We start from the raw sequence: 13,994 nt of genomic DNA, 5'->3' as shown, positions 1-13,994 counted from the left end.
CTGGGGCATGTATGCAGGATGTGAAAGGTCTGAGCCACCAACAAAGTGTCTGCAAACCACAGCTTGACAGGCTTGGCTCACTTTATAGAGATCAAAACAAAGCAGGAATATTTTCTCTCTCACTCAAAACGCACAATACAGGAAAAACTCAAAACCACAGCAAAACGCGACCACTTCGCTGACCAGAACCCGCAACATTCATTGTTTACATTTTCATCACACTCGCAAACTCTAAACACAGTTTTCGAAATACACTTCAGCAAGACAAAACGACGTCCCCTACAAGCAGAGATTCATCAAACGTCCTACCAAACACAACAGAACGTCTATAGTAACAAACTGCTTACCGTCCCGTTTTGTGTTACAGTCATAGTCTTACACCACGTTTGACGACCGCATTCACCCCCATTATACCCACTCTCTCCACAATGTCATACCAGCGTGATGGCTCACCGAGTCCCATGCCGGAGACACACCAGATGGCATTGAAAATCCTCTACTCATTCGACGACCACACCAGCTTTCTCGCGCGCTCCAAGAAGCCACAGCCGGTACGCACAATAGAAGTCGACGACATGGATTTGGGGGTCATCAGCATCCTTCTGATCCTCAGCTGTGTGATGGAAGCATCACCCGAGCTATTTGCGGACCCCGCCAGGGACTACGCCATATACGCCACGGACGTGTTTGAGCCGGACCAGCCGTTGGTCGGCCACGGAAGAGTGTCACGGATCTTGCAAAACGGTGGCAAAAGCGACGATGAAGACGATGAGCCGCAGATGATCATGATTCCAGGAAAAGTTTGTTCGAATCTCAATGCATTGCTAACTGGGAGAAAGACCAAAACGCTTGAGGTGCGCCTCAGGTTCAACAAAGTGGATGTTTCCAGAGCGCAGAAGTCGCACAGTGTTTCACAGATCCAAATAAAGCCCCGAGAGGCGACCCCACCAATGGGCCAATTCCAGACGAATCCTTCCCGAAACCCATCGAACATAGCCAACATCCTTGCGAATCGTCCCAACCCCGCGCTGAATCCCATCACCAAGGCCACAAGAACCCAGTCCATGCCTAGCGTAGGCATCTTTAACACCGCCATAAAGAGCCGCGCCCCGGGCTGGTACCCCAACGTTCTCGACAAGATTGCCGAGTTAGACCACAAAAAGAAAACTGCCGAGGAGTTGGAAACTAGAAGGATCCAGCTTCAGGAGCTGAGCACCAGGAACCGCCGCCGCAAGAAGCGCCGGACGTTCTACTCGGACGATTACATCTCCGAAGCGTCCGAGGAAAGCGAGGACGAAACGGTTCCGCTCGTACAGACCAAGCCCCCGCGGAACCCAGTGGTCATGAGCGAGTACTTTGACGCGGAGAGGTACGACCGGCTCTTTGCGCAAAACGAAGGCATTACATGTTTCAACTGTCATCTCAGCGATACCATCATCTGGTACGACTTTAGCTCGCAGGCGGAGCGTGTGCGCGAGTACTACTTTGCAATGCGGCGCCGCAACCTCCCGGGGGAGTCCGACAACTTCATGTGTTCGTTGTGCCAGGAATATGCCAAGGCCAAGGGCCAGATGCGGTCTCGAACGACCGTTCGGGAGTACCACCGGAAGAAGCTCTACAAGAGTAGTGCCAAGAACCATAGTCCCGAGGTCAGAGCTATCAATGCCCCTTCATCCCCCCCGCCGGTTGTTTCAACCCCAATGGAAGGCCGAAAGTCATCCATGTTGCCTCCCTCGCGGACTCCTACCACTCTCAACTCTAAAGTGGCCTCGAAGCTCATGACAAAACCAGCTTTCTCCAGCCCGTACACCACTACCCCTACAGACTCGTTTATCCATGATTTCACATTTCTAGAGGGCCAGACCGCCGACCCGACCAACCCCATGACGGATATCGATCCGTTGCCGCAGTTGGCGGCGAAATGCAACACCACAGTGATCAATCTCAGCGATTTTGACGAAGCGAATAAGGAAAACCACACCCCTCTACACCATCCCCCGGCGGTGGAAGACGTACAGTTGGACCAGATGTTGCAGATGGGGAGTGACGATGCGATGGTTGAATTTGAGAACTTGATCCGGCGGTCATTAAAGAGCAAATCGTCTCCCGTGTCGTTGAGTGGCTCTCCATACAAGTTTGACGGAGCAATGGCGGTGGAAGACGAGGACCCGTCCTGGATGGACCAGCTTTTTTCCGAACCACTTAGCAAGGGGCTCGAAGCCACACCCGTCGAACAGACCCCCGTAGATATTCCGAAACGTGACAAGGAAACCCCGATGACTAAGGCCAATGAAAGTTTCCGCACCATGCCCTCGTCTCCGTTGAGGATCTATGAGGACGATAACGCGAGCGGTGTGTTGCCATTTGCCCTATCGCCCGCTAATCACGATACGCATCACACGATTGAGGATGACTCTGAGGCCACAGAACAGAACGAAGGATCACCGCCGTCCAGAAAGGGCGATATCTCCTATGACTCACGTTCCTCCGCCTTGTTGCACACGATGGGGAATCCGTTCGCAAGTACACCGCCGTCGGAGTTGTCCGGCGGAGAGTCAAAGGTTCCGGGAAACGTGGAAAACGAAGGCGAAGTGGAGATTTAATAGGAAAGTGAAGCGGTCTGGACTCGTGTAGAGGGAGAGCACCGCTCGGACTCTAAACAAGCAGTCAAAGGGGAATGTATATGGCTTCGAAGACTGCGTTATAACAGAGGAACCGGAACTCCTGGTCTTTGGTACACCCCAAACGGCCGCTAAACAGAGATGTTAAGCGCAAGTGGGGTATACATGCTTATGCATCTTAGCCGAGACCCCCACATAGTCCCACCATGTCTTCGCCAACACCCACATACATTCTATATTCAACAAAAAAAAGTAACAATAAACTGTAAACTCCCTCGAGTCATACTTCAATATACGGAGAATTGGCTCTATCTAGCTGGTACACAGTTGTTCTGGCTGGGGTCGTGCGTCACACACAGGTGCATATGCACACAGCCAAAATGCAATCCTTAACGGCCCTGACATCTCTCCCACGCCAGCTTCCCACCCACAGCTAGACCTACTTATACATCTATCATGCCTGACGCCAACGAAGCCCCGCCGTCTGAATTAGACATGGACGTGGACGAGGAAATCAACAAGGAAGACGCACTCTTTGATGAAAGCGAAGGCGAGGACCTCAACGGCAACATGGTGCCCGAGTTGCCCCAGCTCAGCCGCAAGGACAAAACGCTCAAGGAGATTGTGGACATGATGGATGACTTTGCTCCGATCATTCCAGATGCGGTCACTGACTACTACTTGGCCAAGAACGGGTTCGACTGCAGTGACGTCAAGATTAAGCGTGTGTTGGCGTTGGCAACGCAGAAGTTCATCTCAGATATCGCGACAGACGCATACGAGTTTTCGCGCATCCGCTCGGTGGCGTCGGTCTCAAACTCGCAGGCCAAGGCGCGGCAGCTACTTGCGTCGCAGCAGGCAGGGAGCACGTCTTCCGGCGGTGGCTCGACTGCCAACCAAGCAAAGATTGTCTTGACAATGGAGGATCTCAGTGCGGCGTTGTCTGAGTACGGGTTGAACGTGAATAAGCCAGAGTTTTATCGTTAGCTCGAGTGGCGGTATTTGAACCCGAATACAATGCACGTGCCATATCTGCGAGTTAGCTCACACTCGTGAGTTCACATTCGCGCAGCGCATAACCCGAGCATAGACGTCTCTATTCGCTACTTTGTATATTAGTATTCTGTTTTATATCTGTGAATAAAGGGAGCATCTTTCTATAGAAACAGGCGAGAAGTGTCATGTCTTATCAAAACGATACCAGATTAGTAGGTATGTCTAAAACTACCAGCTTTACAATTTGTAGACCAAAGCCTGTTTATTCACACTTTAAATAAAGGATCAAACATAAATACAACTCCCGGTATTGAAGATAACAAGTGTAAGACCACATAATTAATGGGCAGAATGTTGCATACGTAAAAAAAGAACAATAGCGCTGCTCGGTTTCGATCCGAGGACATCAGGGTTATGAGCCCTGCGCGCTTCCACTGCGCCACAGCGCTAGCTGTTAACTGTGTCAGAGTTAGAGAGTTGTTTCAGGAACCTTATGAGGTTCCAGTTGAGGCTACTAGGATTATTTGATAATGAGTATCTGAAACTAATCCTGTCGCATAAAGCAAATGAGGCACCGAAGAAAGCTATATAAGGAAGTAGTTTTCCAGATCTAAGAATGATCTTGGTTTTAATATTATCTTTATTTTTGTGGAAGATCACGATAAGTAACTTGTGAATCAATGACTGATTACAACCCCCCGACTGGAATACCAACAGGCGCTGGAACCCTGACAACTGTTACTAAGTATTGATTAACATCCTCAGAAAACCAAGCCCCTGTCTGTATAATAGAACTCGTCAAGCTCGATTGTTACTGTCTATTAAAGCCCGAAACGTGCTTGTATACACTAACCAAAAACCAATTTGTCCGTGTCGAGGCAATTATTGGCGCACCCGCCCTGGATCTGAGGCTTGCTTTTTCATCATATGTATATGGTATCGTAGCTTCAAATAACTTGTAGAGAACAGATAAACCGTATAAAAAAAGGCTGTATACCATTAAACCTCCATGTCCATCACCGGTCTTCATTCAAGCTTTCGATACCGATGCAAAGCCCCCAGACTGATCTAGGATTATCCATGCAATCTTTGATGTCTCTTGCTCTATATCTCCCCTCTGTAATGCCGTACTCTGCTTTTGAAAAGTAGGTGCTCAGTGACAACAAGAAATTTCACCTTCAATGTAATCCTATTTCCCCTATCCCCTAGAAGGACTCTGCCAAGTAACAATTATCTAGGGCTTCCTCATTCTATATTATCCTGTACGTAGCCCGGCTCTGCTCTGGCCGCAAAGCAGAAACGGCCGATTTTAAGCGCCAACCATTGCTTCTTCCTGGTACGTATCTTCACTACAAGCACACCATGGCCATTGACTACTCCAAGTGGGACAAGATTGAATTATCAGATGATTCCGACATTGAGGTTCACCCAAATGTGGACAAAAAGTCGTTCATCAAGTGGAAGCAAAGAGACATCCACGAGAAGCGCGCGCAGCGCGACCAGGACATTCGCACGTTGACGGTGCAAACAGCAATGTACAAACACCTCAACCTCCGTGTGGACTACTTGTTGGGTCTTCCAGATGCTGAGTTTACGAGTGAGGCAGCCAGAGACACGGCGTTGCGTGCCAAATATGACCCAGCGGAGAAGTTTGTGTCCGAAGACAGCCAGGACACGCCGACCTACAACGAAATGATCGAGGATTTGTTTACGCAGATTGGCGAGGATATGACGAAAGACGGGGAACAGCTGAATGCCGAAACCTTGAGGCGTCGAGTGGTTGCGCACAGGGAGAGGATCGGCGGCGTGATGGAGGAGCAGGAGAAGAAGTTGGCACAGCTCATTGAGGAAAAGTCATATCACATCTCCAGCGCGGATATGCACACGGGGTTTGAAAAGTCATTTTTGAACAAGTCGGAAGGTGTTGCAGAGCCAAGTAAGGAACTTCCAACCAAGGTGACTCTCAATCCAAAGGAGGCGAAGGAAAGAGAGAGACCTGTGACCGTGCCTACCCCGTCTGCGCCTATCCCGTCCGCACCTACCCCGCGTGCGCCCACTCAAACTTCAGCCCCGGCCGACTCTCAAGACTTGGATGAACTTGAATTACTCCCGGAAACCGAGCGCTTCTCGTACATCTCCAGTAAGGACCTCGTGACCTCCGCGAAGTACCTCGACCTCCACCCGTTCATCGTCACGGAGCAGCAGAAGGACGCATTAATCATGACCGCTTTCAACGCACAGTTGGAAGGTAATGCGGCGCGTGCGCGTGACATTGTGCACCAGTCGTTGTTACTCCAATACGGCGCGCAGCTTGCGGGCATGACCGCTGCCAATGCCAACAAGAAGGAGCGTGTGGTCCAGACCCAGAAGGCCGTAAAGATGTTTTTTGGCAAGTTGATGAGTGTGGGCCCCAATCCTGCCATCCAGGGCTTCCGCGAGGACGTCGAACGTACCTATAACCATATCCGCGAGCGCTGCTTGGTGATCCAGCAGGAACAGCCGCGCGACAATGAGGAAGGCGATGCCATCCAGTTAAAGTCTTTGGACCCAAGCACCGAGCTTGTGGTGAGTCTTCCAAACGCTGAGTCCGTGGACCCGGAGGAGGTACAGCGCTACAATGCCTTCTTGCGCTTGCCAATCAAGATGCAGGAGGCCGTCCGGACCGGCTCGTTGGACGCAATCAACGAAGTGTTCCTTCACATGAGCACTGATGACGCCGAGGACATCTTGGAGATCTTTGACGAGTCGGGCGTGATTGGGATCAATGCGGTGTTGGAAAACGAGGAGGAGTTTTTGGAGTTGCAGGAGCAGTACCACCGCGAGAACGACGGCCAGCCGGTGATTGAGGAGTTGGGGGACTTGGAGATCGAGGACCACATCAGCACCGCCGATATTGTCGATTAGGCAAATTGTATGGATGGATGTGTATGGCTATAATTTTTGTATATCGCTTTACCAGATACTATATGGTGTAGAGAGAAGCAGCTGCGGAGATGAAACTAATTAGGATTCAATGCTAAACTGGCCCTTAGCACCGAAATATGCAAATAGAGTAATTATAGACACTGTGTTAGGTCTTTGTACCCTCCCCCTCCGCTTAGCCTGTTTCGGCGATTTCAGTCCTTCCTCTACAATACCCTTCAAATAGCTTATTACAATTCACTCCGAAAAGCTCTAGTTAAGCTCTTCCGCGTCATCCTCGCTGAGCCCATCACTAAACGCTAAAAATTCATCCTCAGAGTCCTCTGGAACGGCCACATACCTCCGATTGTGACTTCTGCGGTCCATGGCGGACCGGAACTGCGTAAGGACCCAGCCGTCAACAAATCCGCGACTCTTATAAACATACGCTATGCCCGCAAACAACATCACCCCCGCAGTCACCACCGCATTGATCACCTTATCCCCAATATTGTTTTCAACCAACTGCAAATCGTCATCCTCCCCGAGCCTGATAGCACCAAACCGCGCAAATCCACCGTTGCGGCGAATCCCCTTATCGTAAACGATCCAAATGGCGGCAAAAAACACCGTAACCGGCACAACAAACACAAGTAAGATCCCAAACCAACCCGGACGGTGGTGCTTGTTAAACTCCTTCTCCTTACCAGGGCACATCTTTGCCTCAGCCTTATCAAACTCCTTGCCTCCCACACACGTGGAAAGGGGAATTCGGCGATACCCTGTTGGCTCAAAGTACTCAAACACGTTCTTATCCACTTGACACGTTTCCGAGTGATCTGGCGGAGCGAGCCCCGCAACGAGCTTACACGTGCCGTCAGTGTCGCGCACATAGTTGTAGTCGCACTCGTAGTCCGCGCGCGTACACGGGCAGTTGCGGATCACCTTGTACGCGTCACGCACAGGCGCCGAACCTACGTAACAGTCATGTGCGGTGGTTGCGCGACGGAGGTAGCGCGCCTCGTGCCCAAACAAGCACTTGTCGGCCGAGAACGGATGCTTTGGAGTCCAGTACTCAAAGTCGTCGCGGTCCGGATGCTCCAAGTCCAACACACATGGTCTGCCGTACACGAGCTGGAAGTCGAGCGCGAACGTGAGCGTCTTTTGGCCCGACTCCATGGAGCTGCGCGCAAAGAGAAGAAAGTTCATGGATGTGTCAGACGGCGCGGTCGCAATGTCAAGCACGCTCACCTTTGAGTCAGAAAATTGGAACGTCTGGAACGTCTCTCCTTCATCGAGCGAGTACAACAACTCATTTGTCAGGTCCTTATCATTCACCAACACGAGAATCGTGCCCTGGTCGCCGTACTCCCACATGTAGGTGCCCTTGTGGATTTCGCGCCACGTGACACCCCCGTCACGCGTGAGGAACGTCGACGCGTCCTCCTTTGCGGACAAATGCTTGCCAACGTTCCCAGTGGCCATGAGGATTCCGATAGCTGAACCAGACAGATACGTGTCGCGCGCGTCCACACGCTCAGTGAACCCATGGAGATTGAGCGAGCATTCCTCGAGCGAGCTCCCCGCACACGCGTACTTCTTTCCCTCAGAATCAATCGGTGGGGGCACTAACTCAAACCACTCGCCACCGTCGTTGTAGGTGATGACAGTTTTAATCTTCTTACCGTCCTTTCCGGTAATGCCCTTCGGATTCACAACGGTGTTGAGCACAGAGATGCCCTCAAGGCTCTGAATGCGCTCGTAGTCGACATAACCCAGCGCGTCACGGTTAACATCACGTGCGGCAACCACATACGACGTCCCGTTGGAGTTCAGCTTGAGGAGCGTGCCAAACTCCGCGCCTGCCTTCGCACTCGTTGTCACGTGCATGAAGATTGCGCGCGAAGTTGAATCAATATACGTGAACGCCTGCTGCGACGCAACCTCAAAGTCGTGCGGAAACAATGCGCGGGCAAACAGTACACCGTCAACGCTAGTGTGCGAACGCAACTGCGACACACCCTTCTCTTCAAGTACCTCCGCAACTACAAAGAACTCACCCGTCATGGTCATCCCGATTGCCTTCTCAAACACGGTGGTGGATGTCTCGAATAAATCGGTCGAGGAGATGATACGGAGATACTGCCCGGTTGGCTCCTCACAGAAAATCACGTCCGCTTCACGCACCGTCCGCGGGTTAAGACGCGATCCCACGTACGAGCAAGAACGCGTGCCCGCGCGCAAAAGCGCGAACGACTCCCCACCGTCACGTGTGTGGTGCGCGTCCACGCATTCGCCAGACTCGCAGTCCGTGTACCAAATAAACAAGTCTCTGTCATTCTTGTCGAACGTAAGCACAGGCACGCCCATTGTGTTTGGGGGGCCCGGGGTCTTAATTTTCCTGAAGTGCCTCCCCGCACGGTGCGAAACATACACGTGACTGCCCCCGGTGATTAAATACACGTGGCGCGGATGGTCCTTGTTCGTGTAGATTGCAAGGAATTCCTCGTCCTCGCTGTCCTCAAGCCGCTCAAACGTCTGGCCGCTGTCCTGGGAAATGTAAATCGCGTGCTTCTTCGTCCGCACAATCACTGTCTCGTGCTTTTCGCCCTCTATCTTGTCAAGGTAGCGGTATTCCGCAACCGCATCCGGTAGTACGCTCATGTGCGTTTTGATCTGACTGCCGTTCACTATCTCGTCAACCTGGCCGCAGTGGATGCGCATCTCGCGCACAAACTCGTCCTCGCCACCTTCGCACAAGTTTCCGGGAATGAGGCGCATGCTCTTAGGTGAAACATACTCGTCCCCCCCCTTGCATAACTCCTTCAAAGCAGCCGGCTCGATTGCGCACTCGCCACGGTGGTCCTTGATGAAGCCGTACGCACACTCAAAGTCCTCGAGCACACACTGGCACTTCTTTTCAATCGGCTTTACGTCCTCGTACAATTTGTTCACGAAACATTTCGCGTGCTGCTTGCGCCGCTGGAACAGCTCCTGGTGCCCAAGGATGCAGCCCTGAGCGCCGTTTGCATCGACACGCGTGTGCCAGAGCTCCATGTCATTCGTGCCGCACTTACCGAACGCGCGTGAGAAATCAAGTGAGAGCACGAGCTCCTCGATCGTCTCTTTCCTGAAGTTTGTCTTGTCGGTGAACCCTGTAAGGATGAACTTGGCGGAGGAACCGTCTGGCGTTGTGAGTAACGACGTCGGGGAGATCTTTCTGCCGAGGGCAAACTTCTCCCACGAATCGCCCTGGTCGAACGAGTAGTACGCGTAGTCAACGCCATCCACATGGGAGATCATCGGCACCGCGACAATCACGTTTCCCTGGTCACCGAAGTTGAACGCGCACGGCTCTTTAAGTGCAAACTTCCACGTCACACCTGCATCGCGCGACACGTACGTGCTTCCTTCGTAGCTCCCAGCGGTCATTTCGCCAAGATGCCCGATGCCCATGACAATCCCCGGGGTCGGACCCGTCGCGTCGATCTTGTCGTTGTCGAACAATGCAGTAATTCCCAAACTTAAATGGCACTCGTCAAGCGGCTTGTCACCACATTCATCCACCTTGAGGTAGTTCCAGGTACGGCCATCGTCGAGCGTAATCATCGACCGGTACTTGGGCAACCCGGTGTCGTAGTTGAAGCCCTTGCTGATGGAGGAAATCCAGACCCCGTCCACTTTGGAAACCTTCTGGATCTGATACAAACCGAGATATTCCCCCTTCACAGCCGACTGGATCTTTGTAAACTGTAAACCGGAGGAGTCTGAGGCATAGAGGTCGGTCGCACTGATCTTGGTGTTTTCCTTGAGCGAAGAATCGTAGCCGTGGACTGCAACGTGGAGCGACGATGAAGTCGATGCGAGAAACTCAAACATCCCGGATTTGAGCTCCGCGTGGAACCAGATCTCACGGAATTCTCTCCCGTCGGTGGAGACAAAGAGAAACTCCTGCGACAGACGGATGTTCACCGCCTGGATGATCGCAAATGACTGGACAATAGTGATATCTTCGATCCGAATGCGGGTTTCGTTACGGAGAGCAAGCCCCGCGATTCTATGATTGGTCTTATACCAGTCGTCAGAGTAAGTGACGTGCGAGTTGCGCTTTCCCCGGACAATCATGTGCTCCACACACATGATACGCGTGGTGGGCCCGCTCGTGAACGCGCGTGTGGCCTGTACGAACGTGCACTTTTTGATCTCAGGCGTGTCGAGCATAAGCCGCGGTGCGGATGCAAGCCCGTCAGCCGTGTAGTAGTACTGTGTGCGGCAGTCACCATCTGGGCATGTGTAGACAGGAAAAAGAATAAGATCGGGGTTTTGGGCGTTCACTATCGGCTGGAGAATTTTGGATATGGTCGGGAGCTTCCAGTCGAACTTTTTCCACGACTCACCGCGGTCGTTGGACACGAACTGGTGGTTGCTGCTCGTGAAGGTGAACGCGCGCGTCAGCTTAAACGGATCCGCATAGAGGGAGACGGCCTTGTCCTGGAAGTTCTTGACGGGCTTCCAGGTGGCACCGTTATCCTTTGAGAGGTAGAGGTCGTCGTAGTTGAGGTTGAGCACGTGTGAAGAGTCTTCAAAGTACACGATTTGCGTGAGGTTACTAAAGACTGAGGATTTCACCGTAGGTGTGAATGCCGTTGCTGGCACCACGAGCAGGAGCGCTAGATATAGCCGCCAATTCATAACGAGGGAATGGTGACGATGATCGGTTAGTTAATTGGAAAAAAAAACTGTCAATGGTTGAAGTGCGGAGGCGAAGCTTTTTACGTCGTGCGCTGGTGATAAGCAGAATTTGGAGGGGCACGACCTGAGGTCAGGGTTGCGGTGCGGCCAAGTGAGCCTTTATGCAGGATGAAATCCTTGATAAAAGGACTTATGAAGTTCTTGACTGTAATTTTTATAACGGTCTATGGGTGGAAACGGGAGGTATGACAAATCTAGGTGGCTGGAACATCTACGTATTTTGTATATAGAACAGTTCCCTTAGACATGGGATGGCAGAATCCTATGGTCTAGAGAATTTGGTTATGAATAAGTATATCGGTCTATTAGAGATTGCACAGAGAAATTGCACAAAGAGCTTGTAATGCTCAATTCGGATTGATTGTTGTGTTTATATTGAAAGGCTAACGGTATGCTACCGTGGGTATTGCACCATACCAGATGGAAGTGGAATAAATAATGCAGGACTGTATCGCCCTGTCATACTCACGCCATTCCATCACGGCTGGGGTTGGACAAATATTTGTTACTAAAGTCGTACACAAAGCACCGATCCTGGTAGTACAACACCAATTTGGTATCGCTCACAAACTTGATTTCATCGATATACCGCTTATTCCCAGCCTGCTGGCCCAAGTCGGGCAAAAATTTGAGAAAATCAATCCGTTCGTGGAAACAAAAGTAGTCATTTTCCGGTGTGACCGTGTTGAGTCCCACTCCCGGGCCATACGTGTGGATCGGGAGATTTGCGCCAGAGCCCCGCTGGTAGTACGAGTAGAGCAAAAGCGAAGCTTCCCAGGATGTGTTGAGGATGAACAACTGCGTGTTGGAAGCTATGGCGACCCTCCTTCCAGACGGACACACTGTGAAAATCGGGTCATTCTGGGAAGGAACAAGACTGAACAAGGGGATGGTGACGTGCTCGTCCTCTTCACCATCTTCTTCCTCGTCCCTATCGTCAAACGCCTCATCTTTCTCTGCTTCGTCATCTTCGTTTCCTTCGTCGTACCAGCCCCGCATGAAGTCTTGGATGTAGTAATCAAAGTTGAGGCCCTTGAGGAACCGGCGGTGAAGATACAAGAGGATGGTTAGCGAGCCAGAAAAGTCATCCTCCTCTGGCTTAACGTCTATCCCGATGAACGTGCCGGGACCCTCTAGTCGGTGGAGTTGCGAGCCCCAGGCGGAGTAGTCTATTTCAATTGTCCGTTTGAAGTAGTCCCAGATGCTTTTAACAGGGTTAGGAAGAGTCCCCGAGATGCATCCACAGTGACGCTTCAGGGCTCGTTCGGGAATTTTAGATATTCCATCTCTGGCCTCACCCTTCCTGAATATTCCACTTCTGCCTTCACCCTCCCTTGGAGTCTCATCTACCGGCCTTGGCGAAGAGTCCAACCGAATCCTGGTGGGCATGCCATACACATACGTCTCGTTAAATCCGGAAATTGTCAAGTTAAAATCGTTCTGGAGATTCATCGTCAAGTCCAATCGATAGTGTGGAAAGTCAACCTCCTCCTTTGTCTCGAGATTGATCATAAGCAACCCGCCAATGCGCATCGACTGGATGAACAAGATCTCTGCGTGCGCGGAGAGCCCCAAATACTTGATTTCTGACGGATACTGCCGCGAAAAGATAATTGGGGAAGCGCCCATGGTCGTGTAGTTAAGGCGATAGACGTGCACCAAACCGTAAAAGGCGACGGCGAGGTGCTTGTTGTCCGACGACATGAACGCGTGGGTGACGGGCTGGTTGAAAGACATAAAGCCCTGGATGGGGTTGCGATAGATCAGCGTCTGCCGCTGGCAGTAGTCAGCCTTATTCGTGTAGTGAGAGATCTTGTAGAGACAGAGGCGGTACTTCTTATTTACCAAGGTGGGAATATCCGGAAACAAGACGGCCCGGTGCTGGAGCAACTGCTCGTTTGACCATGGGAGAATCGCATCGTTCTCGCGGAACGTCTGGCTCTCGCTGTCGCGCGGATATACCAAGGCCTCGTCCGGGGTGGAGAACTTCGTGAAGGAGCACGTGCGGGCGGACGTTTCAAAGGAAACCATCACGTACTCGCCGTTATTTGTCACGTTGAGTGAGCTGCATAGATTTTTCATATCCGGCCAGAAAAGGTAGTTCGGGCCGTACTCGGCAAGATAGAAGCAGGTAAACGAATTAAGAATATGGCAATTCGGCTGGAGCAAGCGATAGTGGGCAAGTGGGAGCTTCACCTCTGTCGTGACAAAATGGAGCCAACTGGCAGACAGGCCGCGGCTCCGGAGGTAGTCTATCATCTGCTGATTACGAAACGTAGTGAAATTCACGGGAAACGTGCAGTCCGTGTGGGCTTTGCGTTGCGCCGCCATGAGCACAGAGGACGCCGTCTCACGCCATCGCCGGCACGTCTGGCTCGCCTTGAGAAAACATGATTTGTCGTGTTGATAGACGAGGTAGAAGATGCTATCGAGGAGTTCATTCGGGATGGCTGTCCATCCGGGCATTGTAGTGGGGGTGTTGGAGCTTATTGGTCCAGGTTGATTTACGCTAAAAAAAAATCGAAAATATTTAGTGGGGAACGTGCAGGATACAACTCAAAGGTCATTCGTAGGATTTTTTTTGGCAATCAATACAGAAAAATCCTACAAAACTGTTGCGATCCTGATGGTCTAAATCTATCCAGGTGCGAGTAATCTCGGTTATTGATACTGTTAGATACACTGTATATGACTAATTTCTATGGCAACAAATCAATAACCAAG

The 13,994-nt window shown here is 51.4% G+C and overlaps 4 protein-coding genes and 1 non-coding gene across 5 annotated transcripts; 3 read left to right on the top strand and 2 right to left on the bottom strand.

Moving 5' to 3' along the window:
- Positions 1 to 428: 428 nt before the first annotated feature.
- On the top strand, positions 429 to 2,603 carry BABINDRAFT_8958 (uncharacterized protein; the record flags this gene model as incomplete). The annotated part of the gene is made up of 1 exon (XM_019132888.1): positions 429 to 2,603. One exon carries the CDS (start codon positions 429 to 431, stop codon positions 2,601 to 2,603), a length of 2,175 nt encoding a protein of 724 aa, XP_018984042.1.
- Positions 2,604 to 2,840: 237 nt separating this feature from the next.
- BABINDRAFT_152346 (uncharacterized protein) lies at positions 2,841 to 3,924 on the top strand. The gene has a single exon (XM_019127238.1). It carries the CDS (start codon positions 3,078 to 3,080, stop codon positions 3,606 to 3,608), a length of 531 nt encoding a protein of 176 aa, XP_018984041.1. The 5' UTR covers positions 2,841 to 3,077; the 3' UTR covers positions 3,609 to 3,924.
- A 70-nt stretch (positions 3,925 to 3,994) lies between these two features.
- Positions 3,995 to 4,066, bottom strand: BABINDRAFT_t253. The gene has a single exon. It is a non-coding gene; the product is annotated as a tRNA-Met (tRNA).
- Positions 4,067 to 4,979: 913 nt separating this feature from the next.
- Positions 4,980 to 6,521, top strand: CDC37 (Cdc37p; the record flags this gene model as incomplete). The annotated part of the gene is made up of 1 exon (XM_019132887.1): positions 4,980 to 6,521. The coding sequence occupies one exon, from the start codon at positions 4,980 to 4,982 to the stop codon at positions 6,519 to 6,521; it is 1,542 nt and encodes a 513-aa protein (XP_018984040.1).
- A 270-nt stretch (positions 6,522 to 6,791) lies between these two features.
- Positions 6,792 to 13,736, bottom strand: BABINDRAFT_8955 (uncharacterized protein; the record flags this gene model as incomplete). The annotated part of the gene is made up of 2 exons (XM_019132886.1): positions 6,792 to 11,127; positions 11,740 to 13,736. 2 exons carry the CDS (start codon positions 13,734 to 13,736, stop codon positions 6,792 to 6,794), a joined length of 6,333 nt encoding a protein of 2,110 aa, XP_018984039.1.
- Between the last annotated feature and the right edge of the window lie 258 nt (positions 13,737 to 13,994).

Source organism: Babjeviella inositovora (genome assembly GCF_001661335.1).
Source record: "Babjeviella inositovora NRRL Y-12698 unplaced genomic scaffold BABINscaffold_9, whole genome shotgun sequence".
Taxonomy (NCBI): Eukaryota; Fungi; Ascomycota; class Pichiomycetes; order Serinales; genus Babjeviella; species Babjeviella inositovora.
The sequence above is the reverse complement of the archived record's forward strand: the minus strand, read 5'-3'. Positions and strand labels throughout refer to the sequence as shown.

Bases quoted from the DNA above. Each gene is read 5' to 3' on its own strand.
- BABINDRAFT_152346 (XM_019127238.1), top strand. From the start codon at position 3,078: ATGCCTGACGCCAACGAAGCCCCGCCGTCTGAATTAGACATGGACGTG.